This window comes from Onychomys torridus, chromosome 8 (assembly GCF_903995425.1).
Source record: "Onychomys torridus chromosome 8, mOncTor1.1, whole genome shotgun sequence".
NCBI classification, from domain to species: Eukaryota; Metazoa; Chordata; class Mammalia; order Rodentia; family Cricetidae; genus Onychomys; species Onychomys torridus.
In genome coordinates, this window is record NC_050450.1 from 68521260 (window position 1) to 68546569 (window position 25310).

At 47.6% G+C, this 25310-nt stretch overlaps 1 protein-coding gene across 6 annotated transcripts in view; it reads left to right on the forward strand.

The window, feature by feature from the left end:
* Positions 1–18458, forward strand: part of Adap2 (ArfGAP with dual PH domains 2) — a 28998-nt gene extending 10540 nt beyond the window's left edge. Inside the window, exons 6-11 of one of the 6 annotated variants that reach the window (XM_036198161.1) lie at positions 4393–4539; positions 9545–9628; positions 13974–14036; positions 15754–15831; positions 16774–17359; positions 18034–18458. In XM_036198161.1, the coding sequence (XP_036054054.1) occupies positions 4393–4539; positions 9545–9628; positions 13974–14036; positions 15754–15831; positions 16774–17359; positions 18034–18047 (972 nt within the window). In that variant the 3' untranslated portion in view covers positions 18048–18458. Of the gene's footprint in view, positions 1–4392; positions 4540–9544; positions 9629–13973; positions 14037–15753; positions 15832–16773; positions 17699–18033 lie in introns of those variants that run through there. The other 5 variants (XM_036198163.1, XM_036198164.1, XM_036198162.1 and 2 more) reach the window with 5 other exon arrangements.
* The last annotated feature ends 6852 nt before the right edge of the window (positions 18459–25310 follow it).

The following is a 25310-nucleotide window of genomic DNA, read 5'->3' on the forward strand; positions in this document are numbered from 1 at the left end:
AGAGAAAACCCTGTCTCGGGGGAGAGGAAAAAAGGGAAGGGATACAGTTCTACATCCTTATGGGTAGAGCTTATGGGGCCTACTGGGAGAGAAGGAAGTGGTGAGGACATCTTTGGAGGCCAGCTACCGCGCTGAACCCTGGGGCATTCCAGAATTGGAGAACAGAAAAAGAAAAAGTGCTAACCAAGTAATGGGAAGGAGCAGCTGACCAGGGGGGTGGCGGCTGGCTCTTTAGCTTGCACTTGAGGTCTTTGGTCTGTGTGTTTCCTCTGTCGCTTTCCTAGAGGGACAGGCTGTGCTAGAGGGACGAGCCGCTGTGCCACGGTCTGCGGCTGAGTGAAAAGCCTTGGAGGAGGAGAGTGGTAGGCCTCCACGTGAGACGGGGCCTGCAGTTTTAAAGTCTGAGCACACGCTCTTTCAATACTTCTTGAAGCGTGGTCCTAATTAGTCCGAGCAGTAAGAACCCAGAGTCAGATATCAAGGGGGAAGGCTGAAAGATCCGAGAAAGCAGAGCAGCCAGCCACCAGAGACCTCTTACCTATACAAACTCTCAGAGGGAGTTGGGGATGGGGTGGAGGTGGGGCAGGGGTGCGGGACGGGGAGGGTTGTCTCTACAGATCCTCAGACTGAACAGGCTGCAGATCCTGTCTCCACCAGCCTTATATATTCCTGTCTCCACCTCCCATGATCTGGGATCAAAGGCATGATTCGCCCAAGTGCTGGAATTAAAGGTGTGAGCCACCATGGCCTGGCTCTATTTCATTTTTGGAGCGGTTCAATCTTGTGTAGCCCAGAGTGGCCTCAAACGCCTGCTCTTCCTGCTCCTAAGTGCTGGGATTAAAGATATGTGCTACCACAGCCTAGCCTCTATGGTTAAATAGTGGCTAGCTCTGCCCTCTGATCTCCAGGCAAGCTTTATTTGTCAGAACAAAAATGAACTATCTATCACACATCTTTTCTTTCTTTTTCCCCCTTTTAAAAAAATTATTTTTATTTATGTATATGGATGTTTGTCTGCGTATACATTTGCTTTTTTTTTTTGGTTTTTCGAGACAGGGTTTCTCTGTGTAGCTTTGTGCTTTCCTGGAACTCGCTTTGTAGACCAGGCTGGCCTCGAACTCACAGAGATCCTCCTGCCTCTGCCTCCCAAGTGCTGGGATTAAAGGCGTGCACCACCACCACCCGGCCTTACATTTGCATACCTGAAAACACTACCAGATCCCATGGCCGAGCTCTGTGAGTCCAAGGCCAGCCTGGTCTATGGTGTGAGTTCCAGGACAGCCAGGGCTACACATAGAAATTCAGCCTCAACAAAACAAAACATAAAACAAAAACAACAACAATAAACCCTCGGTGAGAGAGTAAGTGAAGCCCTAGATTAGTTCCTAGTGCCACAACATCAAACAAACAAACAAATAAACAAATAATGAAAGGGAGCTGGGGGCATCCCTATAAGGTGGAGCACTCATCTAGTAAGATCAAGGTCCAGGGCTTGGTCCCCAGGACCACAAAGCAAATTAAAAACTTACATATGACAATACTGTAAGTTGTTCCTAGATACATGCCTGTGAGTCTATGTGTTTGTACAAGTATGAGAACGGAAGTAGAGCAGACATTAAACTCATGACTGTCTGCCTCTGGGAAACGCAGAAGGAGAAAGGATGGAGTGAGCTTGAGTGAAAGAAATTATCTTATTAGTAATGGTGTGTGTGTGTGTGTGTGTGTGTGTGTGTGTGTGTGTGTGTTGTTAAGGATCAAACCCAGAGCCTAGAGCCTCAGGCATACATTGTAGGCACACTTTTCTGCCCCACCAGCCACTCCCCAAATAACCACATAGAGACTTAGTATTAAATATAAATGCTCGGACAATAGCTTAGGCTTGTTTTAACTAACTCTTACAACTTTAATCGACCCATTTCTATTCATCTCTGTGCTGCCCTGATGTTCGTTTACCTCGTGTATGTACTCTGTGTCTCTTGATGTCTCCTCACAACTCCTCAGACTCTGCGCTTCTTCTTCCCAGCATCCTCCTAGTCTGGCTCTCCTGCTCAATCTTATCCTTCCCAGCTATTGGCCAGTCAGCTTTTTATTAACCAAGGAGAGTAATACATATTTACAGCATACAAAGATTGTTCCACAGCATTTTCTGCTTTTTGTCTAATAAAAAGGGAAGCTTTTAACTTTAACATAGATACAACAAAAACAGTTATCAAGTAAGAATGACAATATCCAATCCATTTGTATTTGGCAAAATTAGAGAAAATACTCTACTTAAATTATCTTATCTTGGGCTGGAGAGATGGCTCAGAGGTTAAGAGCACTGACTGCTTTTCCAGAGGTCCTGAGTGATCAATTCCCAGCAACCACATGGTGGCTCACAACCATCTGTAACAAGATCTGGTGCCCTCTTCTGGCCTGCAGTCATACATGCTGTATACATAATAAATAAATCTTTAAAAAAAAATTATCTTTTTTTTTTTTTTTTTTTTTTGGTTTTTCAAGACAGGGTTTCTCTGTGAACAGTCCTGGCTGTCCTGGAACTTACTCTGTAGCCCAGGCTAGCCTGGAGCTCACAGAGGTCTGTAGTTGGAGACCTTCTCTCCAGGTGCCACCAAACCCTATTAGTCTAACAACCCACTTGTAAAATAAACACATAGACACTTATATTATTTAAACTGCTTTGCCATTAGCTCAGGCCTACCATGTCTAGCTCTTACTCTTATATTTAGCCCATTTCTATTAATCTATACTTTGCCACGTGGCTCATGGCTTACCAGTGCCTTCTTTTTTTCTTGTCATGGCTGCGGCTGGCCATGTCTCTCTCTCCGCCTTCAACTTCCCAGAATTCTCTTCTCTGCTTGTCCCGCCTATACTTCCTGCCTGGTTACTGGTCAATTAGCATTTTATTTATACAGAGTGATATCCACAGCAGAGATCCTCCTGCCTCTGCCTCCCGAGTGCTGAGATTAAAGGCTTGCGCCACCACCGCCTGATGGGAAATCTTTGTGACAGTGATTGAGATGGGTTGATGCTGTGCCTCTGAGCGGCATCCTAGGCGCTAGTTTCATTGTCAGTGTTTTATTTTGAAACAGCATCTGGCTCTAGAGCCCAGTCTGGCTCAGATCTCCAATCTTAGTTTCCCGAGAACTGAGAGTATAGGCATGTGCTTTTAATTATCTTTTTAATTCTGGAGTATTCCGTTGTGTGCCTATACTATGGTTTAATTCAACCCATTATAATTGATAACATTTAATTTGTTTCCCTTGTTGTTTTGTGGTGTGTGTGTGTGTCTGTGTGTGTGTGTGTGTGTATGTGTGTGTGTGCGTGTGCACGTGCGCGCGCGCGCGTGTGCATGCTGGTGGTGCTGGGGATTGAATTTAGGGCCTTGGGCATGCAAGGCAAGCACTCTATCACTGTGCTACATTCCCCAGACTTTTTGTTGCCTATGTAATGTGTGTTTGCATAGTCATGCAGTTATTTCCTTGTGGTAGATTCTTAGATGCAAACTGTAGGTCAGACAACACACTCAGGTCAGGAAGATGGCTCCTCAGTGGATAAAAGTGCTTACCCCACAAGCCTGACAGTCTGAGTTCAAATCCTGGAGCAGTTAGTGGGAGGGGAGAACTGACCCTTGAAAGCTGTCCTCTTGACTTCCACAAGTGTACTGTGGCACATGTGTACCCACAGTCACACACAACAACAACAATAATCACTTCAACATTTTAATGAATATGTCCAAGTTTCCTTCCAGAATGGTTCCATAGAACTTTCCTTGGTGACAAAGGATTCTGTGTATGCCCTGTCTGGTTCTCACAGCCATTAGTGTTAGCTGACTAGTGACATGAGGCTGAGTGGGACTAAGAATGGAATTTTAAATTGTATTTTAAAAAACTGTGGGCCAGAGAGATGGTTCAGTGTGGCTCCTGCAGGTCTAGGGGCTTGGAATCATCATGTTTCTGGTCAGAGCCCTTTCGTGTATCACTTAGTGCTCCACCCTGTGTCAGAGCCCAAGGGACAGGCACAGAGAATGTGTGTCGGGATGTGTGTGTGTGTGTGTGTGTGTGTGTGTGTGTGTGTGCTCCAAGCTCCCATGACTGCTTCTGTCTGACTGTTTATTTCATGCCAGTGGTTGATTTATTCCAGGAAAGTTTCTGTGGCTGACACGTGTGAAGAGTCCAAAGGGAAGGCTTTCTAGACCTGCTTCCAACTCAGAGGGACTAGGGAGGGAGAGGATGATGAGCACAGGCCATCGATAGGAGAGCTGTGCCTTTGGCTGTTAGAGAAACCCAGGGCTATGTACTGGGGGCTTGAGTGTATTAAAGGCCTTGGCAAAGGTTACAATAAGGCACCTATTGCCACCAGTATCTTGAGAACTGTCTTTCTCTCTTCTAGGGTAAAGCCCCAAAGGCTGTCATCAACATCAAAGACTTGAATGCCACCTTCCAGACGGAGAAGATAGGCCATCCCCATGGGCTACAGATCACCTACAGGAGAGAGGGCCGCATCAGGAACCTCTTTGTGTATCATGACAGTGGGAAGGTGAGATGGCTCAGCTGCTTCTGCAGTCTCCCGCATGGCACCCAGTCCTCTGGGCTCTGCTCACCACCTCCAGTGCGCATTTTGCCATGTGCTTGCTCAGCTGCCCCTTGAGACCCGCCCGCCGCCTCTGCTTGCCTGGATCTATTCCCACTCTGTAACCGAGTCAGAGACCTGAGGAAGGCAGAACGGGGCGTAGGAGATGAATCTCGCAAGTACTGGGAATCTATCTGGGCAGTGCACCGTCATCAGTGAGAGAAAAACTAGCGGAGGGGACCAGAGCCAGAAATGGCAAATGTGATGGTTGTGGTGGCACACACCAGGCCCCAGGACTCAGGAGGCAACGTCAGAGTTCTAGGCCAGCCAGCGCTACATAGAGAGATGACAAAACACACACACACACAGACACACCAAATGAACAATGAGGGTAGGGCCAGAGATTGTGACTCGGAAGGAAAGGTGGATAAATTGGGCCAGGGCCTTTCTTTCCACACGTCACACACTGGACCGATGTTACCTGAGACTTTGTGAGTCTTCAGGCCGGAAGAACAGCTTGGTGCAGCCTGTGTTGCTTTTGGAGGGGACCCAGGTTCCGTTCCTAACACCCACATGGTGGTTCACAACTTCGGTTCCAGGGCATCCAATGCCCTCTTCTGGCCTCTGTGGGCACCAAGCACTTATGTGGTTGTAGAAATATATCCAGGCAAAGCACTTATAGACATTAAGTAAAAACAAAATAAATTTTCTTTCTTTCTTTTTTTCTTTTGGAGCTGAGGATTGAACCCAGGGCCTTGTGCTTGCTAGGCAAGCTCTCTACCACTGACCTAAATCCCCAACCCCAATAATTTTAAGAAAATTATTAGTTGTGAGGTACTGTGTGGGTGCTGGGAATCGAATCTGGGTCCTCTGGAAGAACAACCAGTGCTCTTAACTGCTGAGCCATATGTCCAGCCCCCAAATATATAAATAAAAGGACTAGTCTTGGGGCACCAAGGACATACAAAAAATGTTTGAGAACCATTATGCATCTGTAATCCCAGGGATTGGCAGGCTGAGGCAGGAGGATCATGGGTTTGAGGCCAAATAATTAGGATACATAGCAAGACTGGGAAATCAGCCCAATCAGCAGAGGGTAATCAGGCAAAAGGGTGTATGTGAAATGAACTGGCTCAGGTCCTCAGCATAGTCAGTGATGGAACAGGATGGAGATGCTAAGTGGCCATGGGGGAAGCATTGGCTGATGTTTTGGGGTCATTTAACTTTGCTAGACATGCCCTTGGTGACTGTTATCCTTCATTTCTATAGAGATAGGGTTTCTTTGTGTAGCCCTGGCTGTCCTAGAACTTACTCTGAAGACCAGGCTGGCCTCAAACTCACAGAGATCCACCTGCCTCTGCCTCTCGAGTCCTGGGATTAAAGACGAGCTCCACTATGCCTGGCTAAAGACTTGTTTAAAATTAAATTTCTTCGTGTTGTTTTATGTGTGATTCTGCTGGTGAGAGCAGATATCTGGAGCTAGATGAGCCGCCTTTCTAAGCGTGCATCTCACTGTCGAGGGGACTCTGGCCTGCTCTCTAGTGCCCACCTCTGTTTTCATTTGCTTATTAATTGGTTTTGTTTGGTTAGGGTTTTGTTGTTGTTGTTTTGAGAGTGTCTTACTAGGGAGCCCTTTATGGTTTGGAATTTGATGTGTAAACCAGGTTGAACACATCTGAGTGCTGATTAAAGATGTACACCCGAACACCTGGCTCTCACGGCCTTCATGCACCACCGGTGTGAACGTATTTCACAGCGGTGGGGGGCAATAGTGTCTTGCAGTTACTCTTTTCCAGTTTTTTAGTTACTTGCTCAGGATTGGAGCAAATGTTGAAGGCAATCGCTGTTTTTCCTTTCCTTTTTACTTTCTTTCCTTTTTTTGGTTTTTCAAGACAGGGTTTCTCTGTCTAGCTCTAGATGTCCTGGAACTCGCTCTGTAGACCAGAGATCCGCCTGCCTCTGCCTCCCGAGAGCTGGGATTAAAGGTGTTCACCACCTCCGCCTTCCTTGTTTTCTTTTCTCGGTGCTGGGAACTTGACCCTGTGTTTATTGGGTACTTTTTTTCTGGGGTGGCCCCATTTACCCAGTGCCTAAGACCCAAGAACTTTTGTGTTTCATCTTTTATTTTTCTTTCTTTTTTCAGGAGAAGTCATGTTTTGTTATGTAGCCCAGCTGGTCTTGAACTTGGAGCAATCCTCCTGCTTCAGCCTTCCTCCTGCTGAGATTATAGACATAGTCCAACATACCCTGCCAAGAAAGCCCTTAAACACCAGGGTAGGAGAGCTCAGTAGTCCAGGGGACCAGGCCCCTGGCTGGCCTGGGGGTAGAAAGGAACTTGTTGCATCCTGTTGAAACTGTAGTCAAACGATTTTCTCAATCACCGTAGTGCCTCAAAGGCCTGCACCGCAGCTGTCTGAGCAAGTCTTTCAGCCTCCTCATCCCAAATTCCTGCAAGAGAGCATAGCCGATACGTCCAGTCCAGCCTCTGTGCTGGTCCAGCTGCTGTAGCTAAGACAGGGTGGGGATTGCAGGGTGTGGGGTTGAGGATCAGGCTGGCGGGGTTGAGGATCAGGCTGGCAGTTCTCAGACTACAAAAGCTTGGGCAGGGGCCGAATACTGACAACGAAACTAACCTATGAAATGACTGTACTGTTGTAGCTAAGAGAGGGAGGGATCAGGAGGGGGGCGCAGGAGGTGGTGGGAACGTGGGCAGTTGAGGGAGGCATGCAGGAGAGTTGCAATGGAGAACCTAGGACATGTTACAGTCCATGCACCAGGTGTTGTCGAGTATTTTATATTTTATATATTTGTATATATAAATATATATGTATTTTTATATGTAATATATATTTGTTCATATTTTTACGTTTTATATATTTGTATATATAAATATATATGTATTTTTATATGTAAAATACATTTGTTCATGTTTTTTACATTTTTATATATCTTTGTATTCTATATTTTAAATTATAATTCTTGCTTGATAATAGCTCTTAGGTCCCTATGCAAGGTATAGTGACTGTCTCAGGTCAGAAGAGATCTCAGGATTAGAATACCTGGAGACATCACAATATAAAATAACACATTGCACTGTGTTCCTGGCACCATCTTACTGTGTGTTTCATTTTGTGTGTTATTTTATGTGTATAGGTATTTTGCCTGTGTGTGTTATCTCTGTGCCATGTGCATGCACTGACTGTGGATCCCTTGGAAGTAGAGTAACAGATGGTTGTAAGCGGCCATGTGGGTGCTGGGAATCAAACCCAGGTCCTTTGCAAGAACAGACAGTGCTCTCAACCACAGAGCCATCTCTCCAACCCCTTGCTCTGCGTTGAAGCTACCAATTGTCTCAGCATAAATTTTCTTCTTGTTTGTTTGAGACAGAATCTCACTATGTAGCTCTGGCTAACCTGGAACTCACTATGTGGACCAGGCTGGCTTCAAATACATATAGATGCACCTACCTCTGCCTGCTGAGTGCTGGGATTAAAGGTGTATACCACTATGCCCAGCCTTGGTAGAAGTTTTCAATGAAAATTTCTTTAGGAAAGAGAGAGAGAAGCCAGTGGTGGCGGTGGCGCACGCCTGTAATCCCAGCACTCGGGAGGCAGAGGCAGGTGGATCTCTGTGAGTTCCAGGCCAGCCTGGGCTACAGAGTGAGTTCCAGGAAAGGTGCAAAAGCTACACAGGGAAACCCTATATCAAAACACACACGCGCACACACAGACACACACACACAGACACACACACAAAACAAAGGAAGCAAGAGACAGAGAGACAGGGAGGGGCAGGGAGGAAGGGAAGACGAGAATGATAACACATTTATAATCTTAGTACTTGGGAGGCAGAAGTAAGAGAATCACAACAAGGAGCAAGTGTGAGCTACATAGCTAGACCCTGTATCAAAAATAACAACAAAGTACAAAGGTGTGGCAGTGCACACCTGCAATCCCAGGATGTGGGAGGAAGAAGCAGGAGGATCAACAGGTCAAGGCTAGCCTCTGCTACTTAGCTGTTTGAAGAGGCCAGCCTGGGCTACAAGAGACTGTACTTTGACAAACAAAAAGGTGAAAAAGGCCCTAGAGATACAGATCGGTTGCGTGGGCTTCCCTGGATACTGTATAAAGGGGCAGAGCAGGGAGGCCGGAGGCACGGCTCAGCACGTAAGAACACTTGCTGTTCTTGCAGAGGACCTGGGTTCTGTTTTCGTCACTCACATGGTGGCTTACAGCTTCTTATAGCTCCAGTTACAGGGGATTTAAGGCTCTTCTCTGTTCTCTGCAGGCAACACACACTTGGGGGCACATACATACATGTAGGCACTCACACATGCACATAAAATGAAAGCATGGGGGTAGAATGAGGAAAAGAGGAAGGATGTCTGACTAGAGAGCAGCTGAGAACGCCTTGGAACATCTCCAGGCGAGATGATGTTGCTCCATGATTATGAAGGCTGTAGTCTCTCACTGTGACAACATACAAGTCCATGCAGTTGTGGCCTGTGAGCATGCCAGGTCCTGAGCATCTCTGATGGAGGAGTGTCTCTATATGCAGCTCCCACCATACCCCAAGAAGTGTGTGTCCCACCAGCCCCCAGCATCGCAGCACCTGAAAGTCTTAGGGTAAAGGGATGCAGTCTCAGGTCCACTTCACACCCATGAGTCTCCTAATAGGAATCCAAGTGATTCTCACAAGCTTTAGGAAGTGCACTAAACCATTTTGTGCAGCTCACACTGGTCTCTTTCCGTGGCTGGGAGCTCTTCCTGTCTGTGACTTCCGACTAGCTCAGGGCAGTCCCCTGGGCTCTGACATCACCCTATCCAGATGTCCCTAAATGGGCCTGTGTGATAGGTATATTTGCTGACCGCAGGTGTGTGTGCTATAACCCTGTTACCTCCAGCCCTGCCACCAGGGTCCTCCCACAGCCTCCCATCTCACCACTGTGTGTACTTTGAATTTTCCCTGGCAGGAGATAGTGGATTGGTTCAATGCACTCCGTGCAGCCCGCCTGCAATACCTAAAATTGGCCTTTCCTGATCTCCCAGAGTCTGAGGTGAGCTAAATGTGGGCTTGGCTTCTGAGTCTCCCCTCCCCTCCCCTTTTCTCTTCCTGTGTCCTGATAACCCTGATATACTCAGGGGCTAGACTAGGTTTATTGCAGGTAAAGCCAGGGAGATTGGAGGGTAACAATTCTCTGCAGGGTCCAGGATCTCAGCCTTCGAACATCTTTGTGATCTCTCCTGCTAAAATATGCAAATGTGCCCTACATGCTACATGCAAAGTGCTTTTGACCCACTTTGTCTCATAACTCTTTCTATACGGTAATTACTTAGAACAGGCCATCAAGCTGGGGGATTATTCCTGTTTAGTGGGGTAATGAACCCTTCCCTGGCGATCACCACTGTGTGCTGTGGTGTCCTGTCCCTGGGAAGATGTTGGGGCCCTCCTCGTTACGGGAGTGTATCTGCCTGTGGTGGTAAAGGTAACAGTAAGCTGAGAACTTCGTTTTGATTGTCCCCAGATATTTGGGACCTCCATCTATTTCTAGAAGTCTTGTCTGGGGAAGCTGGAATGGCATGGGCCAGAGGATGATGTTTTAAGCCAAGAAGCCTAGGCCCTGTCACTGACATGCTATGTGACCCTTACAGATCACGGGCCTTTCTGAGCATATTTTCATATTAGGAAAACAGTGGTCCAGGTCTCCTTCAGGGTCCCTCTACCTATGAGGTTCTGTAATTGAAGATGTAGGTTTGCTTTTTGTTTTATTTGTTTGTTTTTGTTTGTTTGTTTGTTGAGACAGAGTCTCTATATGTATCCCTGACTGTTCTAGAACTCACTCTGTAGACCAGCCTAGCTTGGAACTCACAGGGATCTATCTGCCTCTGCTTTCTGAGTGCTGGGATCAAAGGTGTTCGCCACCACACCAGCCTTGAGGACATTTAAGCTTCCTGATAAAAGGAATTTTTTTTCTAAGTGATAGGGACAAAGGGACCATGCTGATCCTTTTATAACTGAGGCTGGCCTAGAACTCACTATGTAACTGAGGATGGTCTTGAACTCCTCATCTTCCTCCCTCCACCTCCCAAATATTGATATTACAAGCCGTCATCACACCCTGAAATCCTGAACTTTCTTTTCTTTCTTTCTTTTTTTTTAAAGATTTATTTATCTATCTATTTATTTATTTTTTGTTTTTTGAGACAGGGTTTCTCTGTAGCCTGTCCTGGACTAGCTCTGTAGACCAGGCTGGCCTCGAACTCACAGAGATCCACCTGCCTCTACCTCCCAAGAGCTGGGATTTCAGGCGTGAGCCACCACCGCCCAGTTATTTATTTATTTATTATATCTACAGTGTTCTGCCTACATGCTTTGCCTGAAGACTAGAAGAGGCCATCAGATCTCATTATAGATCGTTGTGAGCCACCATGTAGTTGTTGGGAATTGAACTCAGGACCTCTGGAAGAACAGCCAGTGCTTTTAACCGCTGAGCCATCTCTCCAGCCCGAACTTTCTTTTCTTGAGGTTTTTTTTTCTTTCTTTTTCAGTTTTTGACATATATTTATTTAACCTGTGTGTACACTAAGCAATCTTCCTGGGGTCTCATGGGTGTGTGTGTGTGTGTGTGTGTGTGTGTGTGTGTGTGTGTGTGTGTACACATATGCATGGGGAGGCTAGACATCAGCCTCACGTGCCATTCCTTAGCTGCCACCCACTGTTATTTTCTTGAGACAGTCTCTCTTCATTGGCTTGGCTGGCCAGAGAGCCAAGGACCCTCCTGTCTGTGTCTCTCCAGTGCCGAGATTACCACACTCACGACCATGCTCAGTTTTTCATGTGGGTACTGTTGCCCAAAGCTGTATCCTTTGAGCACATGGCAAGCATTTTGCCCACAGGACCATCTCCTCAGCCTGATCCTGGAGTTTCTTAGTCTCATCTGTCAGACGTTCACTGAAAGCCTAAATGTCCCTCAATTTCCCAGGGTTTACAGGGAGCTGGATGTCTGGGATAGGGTCGACTTCAGTGATGTACCCATTTAGAAGTTCCCTAGGCGCAGTTTCAGCAAGGCCCAAAGGTCAGGGCCCAAAGCTGAAGTCGCTGTGCTTAGTCAGCACCCAGAGCTGCTTGCTGCTGGCTCAGGAGTGCTGACTGCTGACTCAGGGGAGGGGAGGGGGTGGAGTAGGTGTTCAGCCTTATTTAATCTGGCCTGGTTTCCTGTGTTTGCTAACCTGTGTGGCAGAAGTTAGCCTTTGACCAGTGTCCTCCATGTTCCCTCGTCGCCTACCTCTCTTGTCTTCCCTATGTTTAGGTGTGGTGCCCAGGCTTAAGAATTTGGAGCTGGGACCCCAGGAAGCCTTTGCCGAGTTGTCATGCTTTCATCTGAAATGTGGTGTGGCTCAATAGTAGAGCGCGGGCCTCGTTTGTGTTAGACCTTGAGCCCCACTCTTGGCACGAGGAGAAAGAAGAAGCTAGACTTGGTGGCCTATAGTCCCATCCCTTTGTAGGCTGAGGTGGGAGGATTGCAGAAAGCTTGAGGCCAGCCTGGGCTACACAGTGAGTTCAAAATCAGGCCAGCTCTGGGTACACAGAAAACCCGTCAAGGGTGGAGGAAGGAAGGAAAGGAGGAATGGAGGAGGGGAATGAAGGAAGTAAACACCCTGGAGTCAGCGCCTAGGGTGCTGCCCAGCACATGACATCACCCATGAGCTCAGTGTGCTCATCTGTCATGTCACCATGGCCCGATCCCCCTGCCAGTCTATCATGAAAACGGAGGGAGCCAGTGTCTGGAGTGCAGGAAAGGACAGGAAAGGACACTGAAGGAGAGCTCCGCCAGGTGGCTCCCTTGTTTCTTGTTCCCCTAGGCCTAGACTAGCCCTGTGCTGGCTCAAACTCGGAGTCCGGAACCCTGGGGGTCCTAGTTTCTCCAAACAGAGAATAAATCCTAAGACTGTATTGAGGAGAAATGGAGCTGTCCAGTGGAGTAGTCATTTTGGGCTTCAACTCCTCTCTTGTTCCCTGTCATGATTCCCCACATCCCACCTCAGCTTTGCCCCTGTAACTCCAGGGACCCTGCTGTTGGTCTTAGAAGTCTAGGATGCCATTTGAAGCCCTGGATTTGTCCAGTCCCCCTCTTCCCACTTCCCGGAAGCATAAGAAGTCATGGTCAGTTTCTGGAAGCTTCTCTGAGCATAGGAAAGCAGGTTGTGAGGGCTGTTGGAGGTCACGGTAGGAGTTGGACCCCCAGAGACAGAACCTTTACCAAGGTAACACTTGTTTGAAGGTAGAGTGGTGCTAAGATTCTAGTCTCCTTTCTTTCTTTCTTTCTTTCTTTCTTTCTTTCTTTCTTTCTTTCTTTCTTTCTCTCTCTCTCTCTCTCTCTCTCTCTCTCTCTCTCTCTCTCTCTTTCCTGTTTTTAGAGACAGGATTTCTCTGGAGCTTTGGAACTTGTCCTGGACTAGCTCTGTAGATCAGGCTGGCCTCGAACTCACAGAGATCCTCCTGCCTCTGCCTCCCGAGTGCCACCACCACCCGGCTATTTATTTATTTTTAAGGAGCTAAGGACTGAACCCAGGGCCTTGCACTTGCTAGGCAAGTGCTCTACCCACTGAGCTAAGTCCCCAACCCCAGATTCTGGTCTCCTAACACCAAGTCCAGAGTTTTCTCTATTTGTGCATCCTGCTATTGCCTCTTCATGGCCTGTGTCAGATTTTGTGAGCGGGTCTCAGCTGGCATGGCGAGGGGTCTGGGGAAGGAGCTCTGCCATCTTTATGCGTTGGTAGCATAGTGTGATGGTGCACAGGCCTGCTGCCTGTCAGCCCTAAGTGTGACTCCCACCTCTTCATCTATCAGCCATGTGACTTCAGCAAAGTCTCTGCTCACATCTCTGTGGCCTGGTTTCTTAGTGAGTAAGGTGAGGCTGATAAAAATCTACTCCCCATGGTGGTTGGGAATTGTGGGTTTCTCCTCCTCCTCCTCTTCTTCTTTTTGGCTTTTTGAGATAAGGTTTCTCTATGTAGCCCTAGCTATCTTGGAATTCACTCTGTAGACCCAGCTGGCCTCAAAAACAGAGATCTGCCTGCCTCTCTGCCTCCCAAGTACTGGGATTAAAGGCATTTGCCACCACATCTGTTGACAAGTGGGTCTCTTGACAGCCTTGCCTGAATCTATAATCGGGGGTGAATGAAGTACTTAAATCATGACTGGGCCATGCTGGAAAAACTCTCCAGACATATCGGGGCCCATTGACTGGCTTTCTTGAACTATTTGTATCATATCCAGCACACACTCCGAATATAACCCATCAGACATGAGTAGTACACTCCCTTCTCCATTCCCAACTTCTCCTTTGTTCAATCTGAAGCTTTGGGTGAACAGGGAGTCAGCCTTGTCTCTCCCCACAGCTCCTGCCGCTCATCACCAGGAACTACCTCAAACAAGGCTTCATGGAGAAGACTGGTCCAAAGGTACATTTTCTGGGTTATTTCACATGGCCCTATCCCAGCCTCTCATAAAGCAGGAAAGCACGGGTGAGGGGGAGGAGGAATAGTAATATTTGTGAGTCTCTGTGTTGAAGGGCCGAGTAGAGACCAGGAGTCGGCTGCTGTGGGACCCAGCATTGCTCTCGGTGCTTCTGCCTCTCCTGTACCACTCTGTCATCTCCATCCGAGTCTTTCCTCTGATCACCATCAGGCTTTAGCAAACCCTGGGAAAGCGATGTTGAGAAGGCATTCCCTAGAGAGAGAGCTTGGAGCGGATGTTTCTGAATCCACAGAGTCCACAGTGTCAGGGAGACACAGGCCAGTCTGAAAACACACGGCCATGTATCATCCTCTCTTCTCCCACTCAGCCCGGCTCTTCATGACCACACTCCCTCACCAGGGCCTGTGCCTTCTCACTCATCTAAGGAGGAAGAGGCGCTGCCCCTGAGAGGAGGAGCCTGGGGTTTCCTGTAGGCCAGACAAGGGTTGCACAGACCCAGATTGTCGGGAGGCTGAGGCAGAAGAATGCGAGCTAGCCTGGCCTACATAACAAATTCAAAGTCAGTCTACACTTAGTGAGCACCCCTCTCATCTTAAATTTAAAAAAAAATGTAGTAAGATGGGGTAGGGTGTGGTGTGTAGCTCGAGGTAAAGGGCTTTCCTAACATGCGTAAGTGCAGGGGTTCAATGCAAAAACCACAATTATAATGCGGTACAGGATGGTTGTTAGGAGGATCCTGAAAGGAGGACAGTGTGAAAGAAAGCCTCAGGAGCTGTGCGGTGGTGGTGCACGCCTTTGATCCCAGCACTCGGAAGGCAAGCGGATCTCTGAGTTCAAGGCCAGCCTGGTCTACAGAGTGAGTTCCAGAACAGCCAGAGTTACACAGAAAAACTCTGTCTTGAAAAAAAAAAAAAGCAAGAAAGAAAAGAAAGGAAGGAAGGAAGGAAGGAAGGAAGGAAGGAAGCAAGCAAGCAAAGCCAGCCTCAGGAGTTGGAAACTTGGTCAAACGGTGGTGTGCAGCCTCCTTCCCTCAGGAGCCAGACAGTCTCTGGTTCTTGCCTCAGGTCTTTCTCCTCCCTGACCTAGGTTGAACCAAAGCCAGCACTTTCAACTTTGTGAGCAGAAGCCACTTCTGACTTTCCTGGCTTCCTTTTTTCTGAGACTTCTTTTCTGCAGTCGGAGAAAGAGGGAAGTGCCCCTTCCACTCATGGGCAGCACCTGGCAGTGCCCAGCACAGCTAACAGAGAGGGAGGTGAGGGTGGGCAGAGAGGGGCTGGGTGGAGCCTTCGGAGTCTGAGCAGGTGCTGGCTCATGGTGGTATACTCACTCCTTTAATCCCAGCACTCCCGAGGTAGAAGCTGGGGAATCCCTGCGAGTTTCAGACCAGCCAGGACAACACAGTGAGACCCTGTGTCAAAACAATCAAGCAAGCAAACAAACAAACAAACAAACAAACACCTCAGAGTTTGAGTCGGTGTTCAGACCTGTGGACCCTAGAACCAGTTTGGCTGGACTCCAGTCCAGCCCTGCTGTTATGGCCGCCATCTGGGGAGGGGATGCACTCCCAGAGCTGGCCCCTGGGAGAAGCTGTGGTGTCTGATTGCAGAAGCCAGGCTGGAGAATCAGTGTGATGACCTCTGAGCTGGCTCTGATTTTGTGCCTGGCTTTGTCACGTCTGGTAAGAGGTTCCTCCTTTTGCAGCAGAGAGAACCCTTCAAGAAAAGATGGTTTGCCCTGGACGCCCTGGAGCGGAGGTTGCTATATTATAAGAACCCCCTGGTAAGAGCTGTTCCTGACACCTCCTTAGCATGTTCCCAGTCAGGTGGCCTAGTGTTGATCTCAGAGTGTACAGAAAGACCATCTCTCAGAATCCCAGGACAGGGGAACTTGTGACAGGAAAGCGTGTACCCCCACTTCTTCCCTGTGCCCCTGCTTCTCCCCTGTGGACACCCCCCCACCCCCGCTTCTCACTGAGCTCCACTCAGGATCCCCAGTGCTGACAACTGGTTCAAGTCAGGTGTAACCAACCATTCCCTTGTAACCAGGAGGTCTAGAGTGGATTGGTTAGGGCTGTGGGCTCAGGATCCAGTTTGGCTGGGCTCTGGGCTCTGGGCTCTGTCCTGCCACTGTAGAGCCCTGCCCTGGGCTCTGGGTATGCACTTAGCTCTCTATACTGCGTTTCCCTTCTTACCAAAATATTGGCTTAGCAAGAATGCCTGGCTCAGAGGCGGCCATGACGAATATAGAAGTTGTAAACATGTAAACCACTTGAGCTGGGTCTGGGGGCACCACCCTGTAATCCCAGCAACTGGGGAGGCAGAGACAGTTGGATGGCAAATTCAAAGACTTCCTGGGCTTCAGAATAAATTCAAGGCCAACCTGTGTAACTTAGTGAGACCTTGTCTCAAAATTAAAGAGAGAGGGGAGGAGCCTAGGCTCCGAAGTAGGGTTTGCCTGGCATGTTTGAGAGTCTACACTCAATCCTCAGTGCCAGAAAGAAAGCAAAAAAAAGTACAGCCTTTGAGTTCCCAGTGCCTAGTGTATTCTCTATATGTTAGTGCTTCCACTATATGCAATATACTTTAGGTTTTAATGTTTCAAAGTCCTATCTGGCAATGACATGCACATCTCTTTACCAAGCTTGACCTTGGGATTGGCAGGGTTGCAAGGGCCCCTCCACCCCAGGACACCCTCTGATAACCACATGCCTTTCATTTTCAGGATGCTTTTGAGCAGGGCCAGGTTTTTCTGGGAAGTCATGAGCAGGGATATGAGGTGTGTGAGGACTTGCCCAAGGGTATCCGAGGGAACCGCTGGAAGGCTGGACTCACTGTCACCACTCCAGAGCGGAAGTTCATCTTCACCTGCTCCAGTGAGAAGGAACAGCGGGAATGGCTGGATTGTCTGCGGGATGTCCTGTCCAGTCCCCTGTCACCCATCAACCTCCTCAGTGAGAAGTGGTGGGGGTGGGCTTGGTGGTTCTTTTGGGTGAGGACAGAAAATGGTTCTTTGCGGTCCCAGAAGGGCCTGACTCAGCGTTCTGAGCTGCCCTTACTTCCTGTCAGAAAAAAAGCACACACATTGCACGTTATTGCCAGAAAGTTCTCTCTGCACAAGTTCCTCTGCAGCTGTCCTCACAAGCTTCGGGAGGAGTCCGGTCTGGCAGCACTATGCCTACCCAGCCGCTCAGATTCCCTACACCCTTGGCCTTTTTCTCCTAAGATGATGCTGGCCTGGTGTCCGCCCTTAGCGGGAGTTCACCCTGCCAGGCTCCTCCTAGGACTCTGGAATCCTCCCCATCCCGAGGGTAGGCTATTTTTAGTGTTCTCCCTTTCCTCACCCCTCTCTTTTGTCTGTCTCCCTCCCCTGCTCCTCCTCTTTACCCCAGTGTCACAAGGAGACTGTCCCCATCTGTTGCCAGCCCTGTGAAAAGCAGATGTGCTGAGTTAAGGAGGAAGCATCTGGGCCAGGGCCGAGCTTCTGGGGTTTGGGAAAGTACAGACTGAACAGGTGACCCCAACAGCCCCTGGGGGAAGCTGTCGTGCCTTCCTAGACTCCCAGTATAAATGCAACTGTCCCTAAGCCTGGCGTGGGAGCTGGTGCACACCTTTAATCCCAGCACTTGGGAGGCAGAGGCAGGTAGATCTCTGAGGTAGAAGCCAGCCTGGTCTACAGATGGAGATCCAGGACAGCCAGGACTACACAGTGAGACCCTGTCTCAAAAAAATCAAAACCAAAACAAACAAAAACCCCATCCCACAACTGTCTTCATTGTCCAGTTCCCAAAGCCAAAGACACAGGAGATGATGATGCATTTCGGTCGCTGCTCTCTGTGCACCAGAACCTGTGTCCCTTTTTATTTATGTGTCTGTCTCCTGGCGATCTCCATTTTATTCTCATTTAAAGTTTCCTCTTGCCTTCAGTGCTGTTCTGGCTCCCTCTGTCACCTCACACGCACCCCTGGCTATTCCTTTCTTCCAGCAGGGCAGCACTAGCATGAGCACCTTCCCCAGCCCTCTGGTCTCCCTTACAGCTGCATCAGCAGAGAGTGGCTGTGGCCTCAGGTGACCGGTCTCCGAAGAGCTGGCTGGCCACTGCGCACCTGAAATCCTGGAGAAGTGTTCACCTCTTCCCTGGTTGTCCAGAAGGAAGCCCCGAGGCCAGCAGCTGCCCCTGTCAGTGAACTCTGTCAAGACCAAGGATGTGGTTTATCTTCCTATCTTCCGGCTCCCAGGATCCTTCCAGCAAACATCTCCCAGGCGTGGGGAGCTGGTACCAGGATAAATTTAGCTCTCCAAGCTGAGAAATCTTGAAGAGAGACAGGTGCAGTGATGCCTGCCTGTCAAGAGGCAGGAGTGTCCTGAGTTCAGTGCCAGCCTAGACCATACAGGGAGTTCAAGTCCAGCCTGAGGTCTATATCAAGACCTTGTTTCAAAAAACAAAAACAAAAGCAAGCAAACAAACAGCAATAAAAACTACAGAGAGGAGGTGGAAACATTGCAATAAAAAAAAAGGATCCTCAGCATCAAGATTGTGCAAGTAGAAAAAAAATGTAAAAGTTTAATCTGAACCGAACTAAGCAGAAATAATCAGACATTCCAATATTGCTTACATGGGACTATACAGCTATCCTGGACTCTTCAAATATCAATATTAAAAGATAAAATTGGCTGGACATGCTGCTATTACGCATAGAGAGCTCAAGAGTGACCTGGGCTACATGAGACCCCATTCAAAGAAGAACAAACAAAAGCCAATACCCAGTCATGGCAACCAAATGCAGTTTGGGATTCTTGACTGGAATCTGGATTTTAAAAAGGGGGCTGGAGGTGCTGGAGAGATGGCTCAGCGGTTGGGAGCACTGATTGTTCTTCCAGAGGACCTGGGTTCAATTCCCAGCACCCACATGGCAGCTCACAACTGTCTGTAATTCCATTTCCAGGGGATCCAACACCCTTACAGAGAGACATGCAAGCAAAACACATAAAAGGGGGGGGGGGCACTGGACAGATAGCTCAGTGGTTAAGGACACTCAGTGCTCTTCCAGAGAGGACCTGAGTTCAAATCTCAGCGCCCACCCACATGGCAGCTCACAACTATCTGTAATTCTAAGATCTGACACCCTCACACAGGCATACATGCAGGCAAAACACCAATGCACGTAAAATAATAAAAATAAATTAATTAAAAAAGAGAAGCCTTGGGGCTGGGGAGATAGCTCAGCAGTAAGAGCACTGGCTGCTCTTCTAGAGGACCTGGGTTCAATTCCCAGCACCCACATGGTAACTCACAACTGTAATTCCAGTTCCAGGGGATTTGACACCCTCACATCAATACACATAAAATTATTTTAAAGAAGTCACTGTAAATGACATAATTGATGTTGGAGAAATGAGGACCTGAATGCAATATTAGCTAACAGTACTGTAAAATTGTGACAATCGAGATGTGTTGTTTGGAATGTTCCTGTACTTAGGGGACATGTGCTGAAGTAAACTCTAAATGATGACTGCAGCCAATTTTTAAATGGTTCAGCTGGAAAAAAAAAATCAGTATATGTAGACATGTACACAAATAGAATGCACGTGTGTGCATATCTATATCTCTATACACAGAGCACACCACTGACGAGTCTAGATGAAATGTAGATGGACATTTATTTTCCTACCTGTGAACATTTTATATAGGTTTGAGTTTTCATATTAAAAAGTTGATAAAACACCCAGTCTTCACTCCTCAAAGACAATGGTTTCCTTCAAGAATCCAATATCCCTGGAGCCCAGCATGGTGGGTAGGTACATCTGCAGACTCAAGTACTGGGGGAGGGGGGTTCGTCAGGACCACTTGTGCCAGAGAGTATGAGAACACCCCAGGCCACCTGGTGAGATATTGTCTCAATGTTCCTGGGAGGGGCTGGAGGCGCAGCTCCGTGGGAGAATGCTTACTTGAGTTTTGCCAGGAACAGAGGCGACCAAAGGGGGTAAAAGTATTTACCAAACCAGAACAGATAGAAAAAGATTAAATAAAATGCTTCAATGGGTTGGGGATGTAGCTCAGTGGTAGAGTGCTTGCCTAGCAAGCGCAAAGGCCCTGGGTTCGATCCTCAGCTTTAAAAAAAAAAAAAATGCTTCAAGAGTCAGAGACTTGGAGACATCTCAGAGAGAACTCCTCTGCTGCCCACGGAAAGAGCGTTCCTGCATAACAATTAAGGGGAATTACTCGATCTCATCTCCGGCGCTGGTTGTTGTATGAATATCTGTACATATAAGTGACATTCTCCATCTTGCTGGCTAGTAGTACATTTCCAGCGCCCGTTGATCTTCATGAGACTGGCTATTCTTGGGTCATTAGAGTTAAGCTCTGAATGTCTGTATAAGGAATCACAAGTCATTGGGGCCAGGCTCCAAACTGTCAGGGGCTGGTTGTTAAAGTGTGGGAATTTCTCCTTGAAGTTTTAGGCTTCCCGCCCTCCCCCACTATGCTTACCATACTTCAATCATTAGCACTTAAATAAAATAGTAATTAGTTTTTAATTTTTCCCCAAGAGGGCTGGAGAGACAGCTCTGTGTTTAGGAGCACTTGCTGACAGAGGATTCTAGCTCCCAGCGTCCACGTGGAGGTTCCCAATGCTAGCTCCAGTTCCGCATGATCCAGCGCCCTCTTCTGGCCTTCACAAGCATTGCACGCACAAGTTACGTTTTACATACACGTGGATCAAACATACACCTACAACAAAACTAAATCTTTTTTCACTTTTGGTTGTTCGAGCCAGGTCTTCTCTGTGTAGCCCTGGCTATTCTGGAACTCGCCCTGTAGATCAGGCTGCCCTCAAATTCACAGAGATCCCTCCTGCCTCTGCTTCCACCACCACCTGGCAAAAAATAAAAAAATTTAAAAGGAAGAAAATAGGGTGGGTTTTCTGATCACCACTGCCAAGCTTAAAAAAATTTTTTTTTGATACAGGGTTTCTCTGTGTAGCCTTGGCTGTCCTTGTTAATATTCTTTTTTCCCCCTTTTTAAAAATTATATTTGTGTTTTAATTTTACACATCAGCCATGGGTTCCCCTGTCCTCCCCACTCCCGCTCTCCCCCCCTACCCCACTCCTCCCATCCATTCCCATCTCCTCCAGGGCCAAGACTCCCCTGGGGACTCATTTAAACCTGGTGGATTCAGTACAGGCAGGTCCTGTCCCCTCCTTCCAGGCTGAGCATGTGTCCCTGTGTAAGCCCCAGGTTCCAAACAGCCAGCTCATGCACTAAGGAGACAGGTCCAGGACCCACAGCCAGGGAGCCTCCCAAACAGTTCAAGCTAATCAACTGTCTCACTTATCCAGAAGGCCTGCTCCACAGCCTTTGGTTCACAATTCATGTGCTTCCATTGGTCTGGCCTTTCGTCCCGTGCTTTTTCCAATCCTGGGCTCAACAATTCACGCTCCTACAGTCCTTCCTCCTTCTCGACAACTGGACATACGGAGCTCCACCTGGGTCCAATATTCTGATCCCTCCCCTTGGTGCTACTGCATCTGCCCAGCATGCCAGCGTGTTTCCTTGCACCCGCGGGATACCCTCGGGTCCATTCCCCCCATCCCGCCCTCCTCATAACAGTTCTGGAAGCCGGGCGGTGGTGGTGCACGCTTTTAATCCCAGCACTCGGGAGGCAGAGGCAGGCGGATCTCTGTGAGTTCAAGGCCAGCCTGGGCTACCAAGTGAGTTCCAGGAAAAGCGCAAAGCTACACAGAGAAACCCTGTCTCGAAAAACAAAACAAAACAAAACAAAAGAAAACAAAAAAGTTCCTTAGAGAACTCCATTTTTGTGCACATTTGAGAAGAAATGGAAACTCGGAAAATGAAAAAATGATACCGCCTTCATTACCACGGTGCTTTGGAAGGCTGAGGACTTCTCTGGGTCCAGTTCCGCCATTAACTTGAGAACATAAGTAAAGTCATTTCACTATTTTTATATTTAAAATGAGTAAGTCAGGGAGGTTGGATGGCTCAGCAGTTAAGAGGATTTGAATTCCCAGCAATCACATCAGTCAGCTTGCAAGGAAGAACCTGTGACTTCAGCTCCAGGGGAATCCATCCTCTCTGGCCTCCATGGGCACACACATGTGCACACATGTTTAAAAATTAAGTTGTTGGTTTTTGTTTGTTTGTTTGGTTTGATTTTGTCTTTTTGGTGTTTTGTTTTGTTTTGTTTTTGTTTTTCGGGACAGGCTATCTCTGTGTAGCTTTGCGCCTCTCCTGGAACTCGCTTGGTAGACCAGGCTGGCCTCGAACTCACAGATCCGCCAACCTCTGCCTCCCGAGTGTTGGGATTAAAGGCGTGTGCCACCACCTCCTGGCCTGAACACCACAACTCTTTTTTTTTTTTTTTTTTTTTTTTTTTAGCTGAGGATCAAACCCAGGGCCTTGCGGTTGCTAGGCAAGCGCTCTACCACTAAGCCAAATCCCCAAACCCTAAAAATTAAGTTTAACCTTTAAAAAAAAAAAAAAAAGAAAGAAAGAAAGAAAATAAGAGGAAGCTGCACTGATTGGTGAAACTCGATGTAAATTACTTGTATTTGATCTCTTCCCAAGTGCTGGGCTGATCCCTGTTTACTAGGCAAGTGCGAGCGGTCCCTGCTGTTGCATATTGCAGCCTGCAGGGGGCAGCAAGCGGCGAAGTGCTCAGGCTGCCGTGAGAGCCGTGGGCGGCAACCAGCCAGCTGCAGGCTAAGGAAGAGGGAAGCCTCCTTCCTCTCAAGAAAGTGACGTTAAAGTTGAAAATTTCCAAAGTGTGTAGGGGCTAATCAAAGGGAAGGGATTAGGAAAATAATTCAAGTTGAGGAAAGAAAATGCTCAAAGGCCCCAAGCTAGGAAAGGAGAACTGAAAGAAATTTCATATGTGGCTGAAATGTGAACAGATGCCCACGTTCAGTGGTCTGTTGTTTCTTCTCCTTTCAAAGAAAATGGAGAGATGTATTGGATGTTCTCCCGTCTCTCCAACAGACTGAGCTGGTCTTTAAAAGATTTTATATATACATACATGCATACGTACATCTATATATCTATTTCTAGATAGATAGATAGATAGATAGATAGAAAGATAGTGTCTCATATAGCCAAGGCTGGCCTTGATTTTGCTTTATTTTATTTTATTTTTTAATAGACATGGCCTCTCTATGTAGCCCTGCCAGTTTTTGAATTCTTGAATTCACTGTGAAGAACAGGCTGGCCTCCACTGTACAGAGATTTTGTCTACTTCCTGAGTGCTGGGAGAACAGACATGTGCCTTCATGTCTGGTGAAATTCTCTAAATTTACTGGACTTTCTTTGAATTCCCCAAAGAAGTAGCAATACAAAATCTGAATGTTTCTTCCCAGAATGAAGCTCCCTGGGGAGGTGGGTCGTCTCTAGCTACTACATTCTTCGGACATATCTGCTGCAGGAACTCCTAGAGGAGAGGTTCTCAACCTGTGCTCACCACCCCACTGCCAACCCTCTACCTCTGAAAATATTTTTATTACGATTTATAATAGCACCAAAATTATGGTTATGAAGTAGCAATGAAAAGAATTTTATGGTTGGGAGTTACCTCAACATGAGGAACTGTGTGAAAGGGTTGCAGCGTTAGGAAGGGTGAGAGCCACCGTAGCGCATGCATCTGCCTTTCCCACCACTGTGCGCTCCTTGGGGGTCTACGTGGCTAAGTTCTGGGATGGGGGAATCAGTAAAGTCACAGCTGCCATGGCCAAGGAACTCACCGCCCAAAAGGACGTAAATAAGCAGCAGTACATACAGCAGCTCATTGCAAGGGAGAGGGGTCCCTCAGAGGGTCTCCAGGTGAGTATGTCCCTCAGAGGGTCTCCAGGTGAGTGTGTCCCTCAGAGGGTCTCCAGGTAAGTGTGTCCCTCAGAGGGTCTCCAGGTGAGTGTGTCCCTCAGAGGACAGACTAGGACTGACAGGAAATCCCAGTGAGATCAAGCACCATGGTCTGGTCTAGCTTGGCTCCTGACCTCTGTCTGGATCTCTGTCTTGGTCTTTGAGGCTATCTTTTTTTGTTTGTTTGTTTTTGCTGTTGTTTTCGAGAGAGGGTTTCTCTGTGTAGCTTTGTGCCTGTCCTGGAACTCACTCTGTAGACCAGGCTGGCCTTGAACTCACAGAGATCCACCTGGCTCTGCCTCCCAAGTACTGGGATTAAAGGCGTGTGCCACCACTGCCTGGCCCTATTTTATTCTTTGAGAGTTCTTATATATCCCAGGCTGGCCTCCAACTGACTGGGTAGCTAAGGATGACCTTGAACTTCTGATCTTCCCTCTTCCTGAGTACTGAGATCACAGGCCTGTGGCACCATGCTCAGTGCTGGAGATCAAACCCAGGGCTTCATACTCAAAGTGAGCACTCTACCAACTGCATTACATCTCCAGCACCCCCCCCCCTTTTTAACTGAACAGCAGATGGATTTGATTTGACAGGCTGGTTTTAGTTAAAGTGGTAAATATTCTTCATAAACTCAATGAGCTCAATTGACTCCTCCAAACTTTCAAACATATCTCAAGCATGTAAGATAAAATCCTTCCAAGAATATTAGACTGCCAACGATGTATTGAAATGAACAATGCTCTAATTTTCCTTTCTGAATATATCAGGGTAAACAAAAATATCTCTAAGTAGTTTAACTGCTTAGAATTGAGAACCACTTGACAAGCCTTAGAAAAGGGGTTTTTTTGGCATTATTCCTCAGAAATAAAAGAGTAAACTTTGTTCATTTGCTTGCTTGGTTGCTTGGTTGTTTTTCGTATTTATTTATTTATTGTTTATTTTGAGACAGGGCTTTTTTGTGTAGTCCTGACTGTCCTGGAACTAAGGCTGGCCTTGAACTCACAGAGATCCATCTGCCTCTGCCTCCCGAGTGTTGGGATTAAGGGCGTGTGCCACCATCGTCCAGCCTAAAATACAGCATTTTTTTTTAACCCAATAAACGCCTTTTGGGAGATTATTAAAAATAGTTTCTGGAGGATGGAGAGATGGCTCAGCGGTTTAGAGCACTGCCTGCTCTTCAAGAGGTCCTGTGTTCAATCCCCAGCAACCACATGGCAGCTCACAACTGTCTGTAACTCCAGTTCCAGGGACCCAACAGATGCACATGCAGGCAAAACACCAATTCACATATAGACAGATAACTATAAAAAAAATAGTTGGGCATTGGTGGCACATGCCTTTAATCCCAGCATTCGGGAGGCAGAGGCAAGACGGTAATTCTCTGGTAGTTCGAG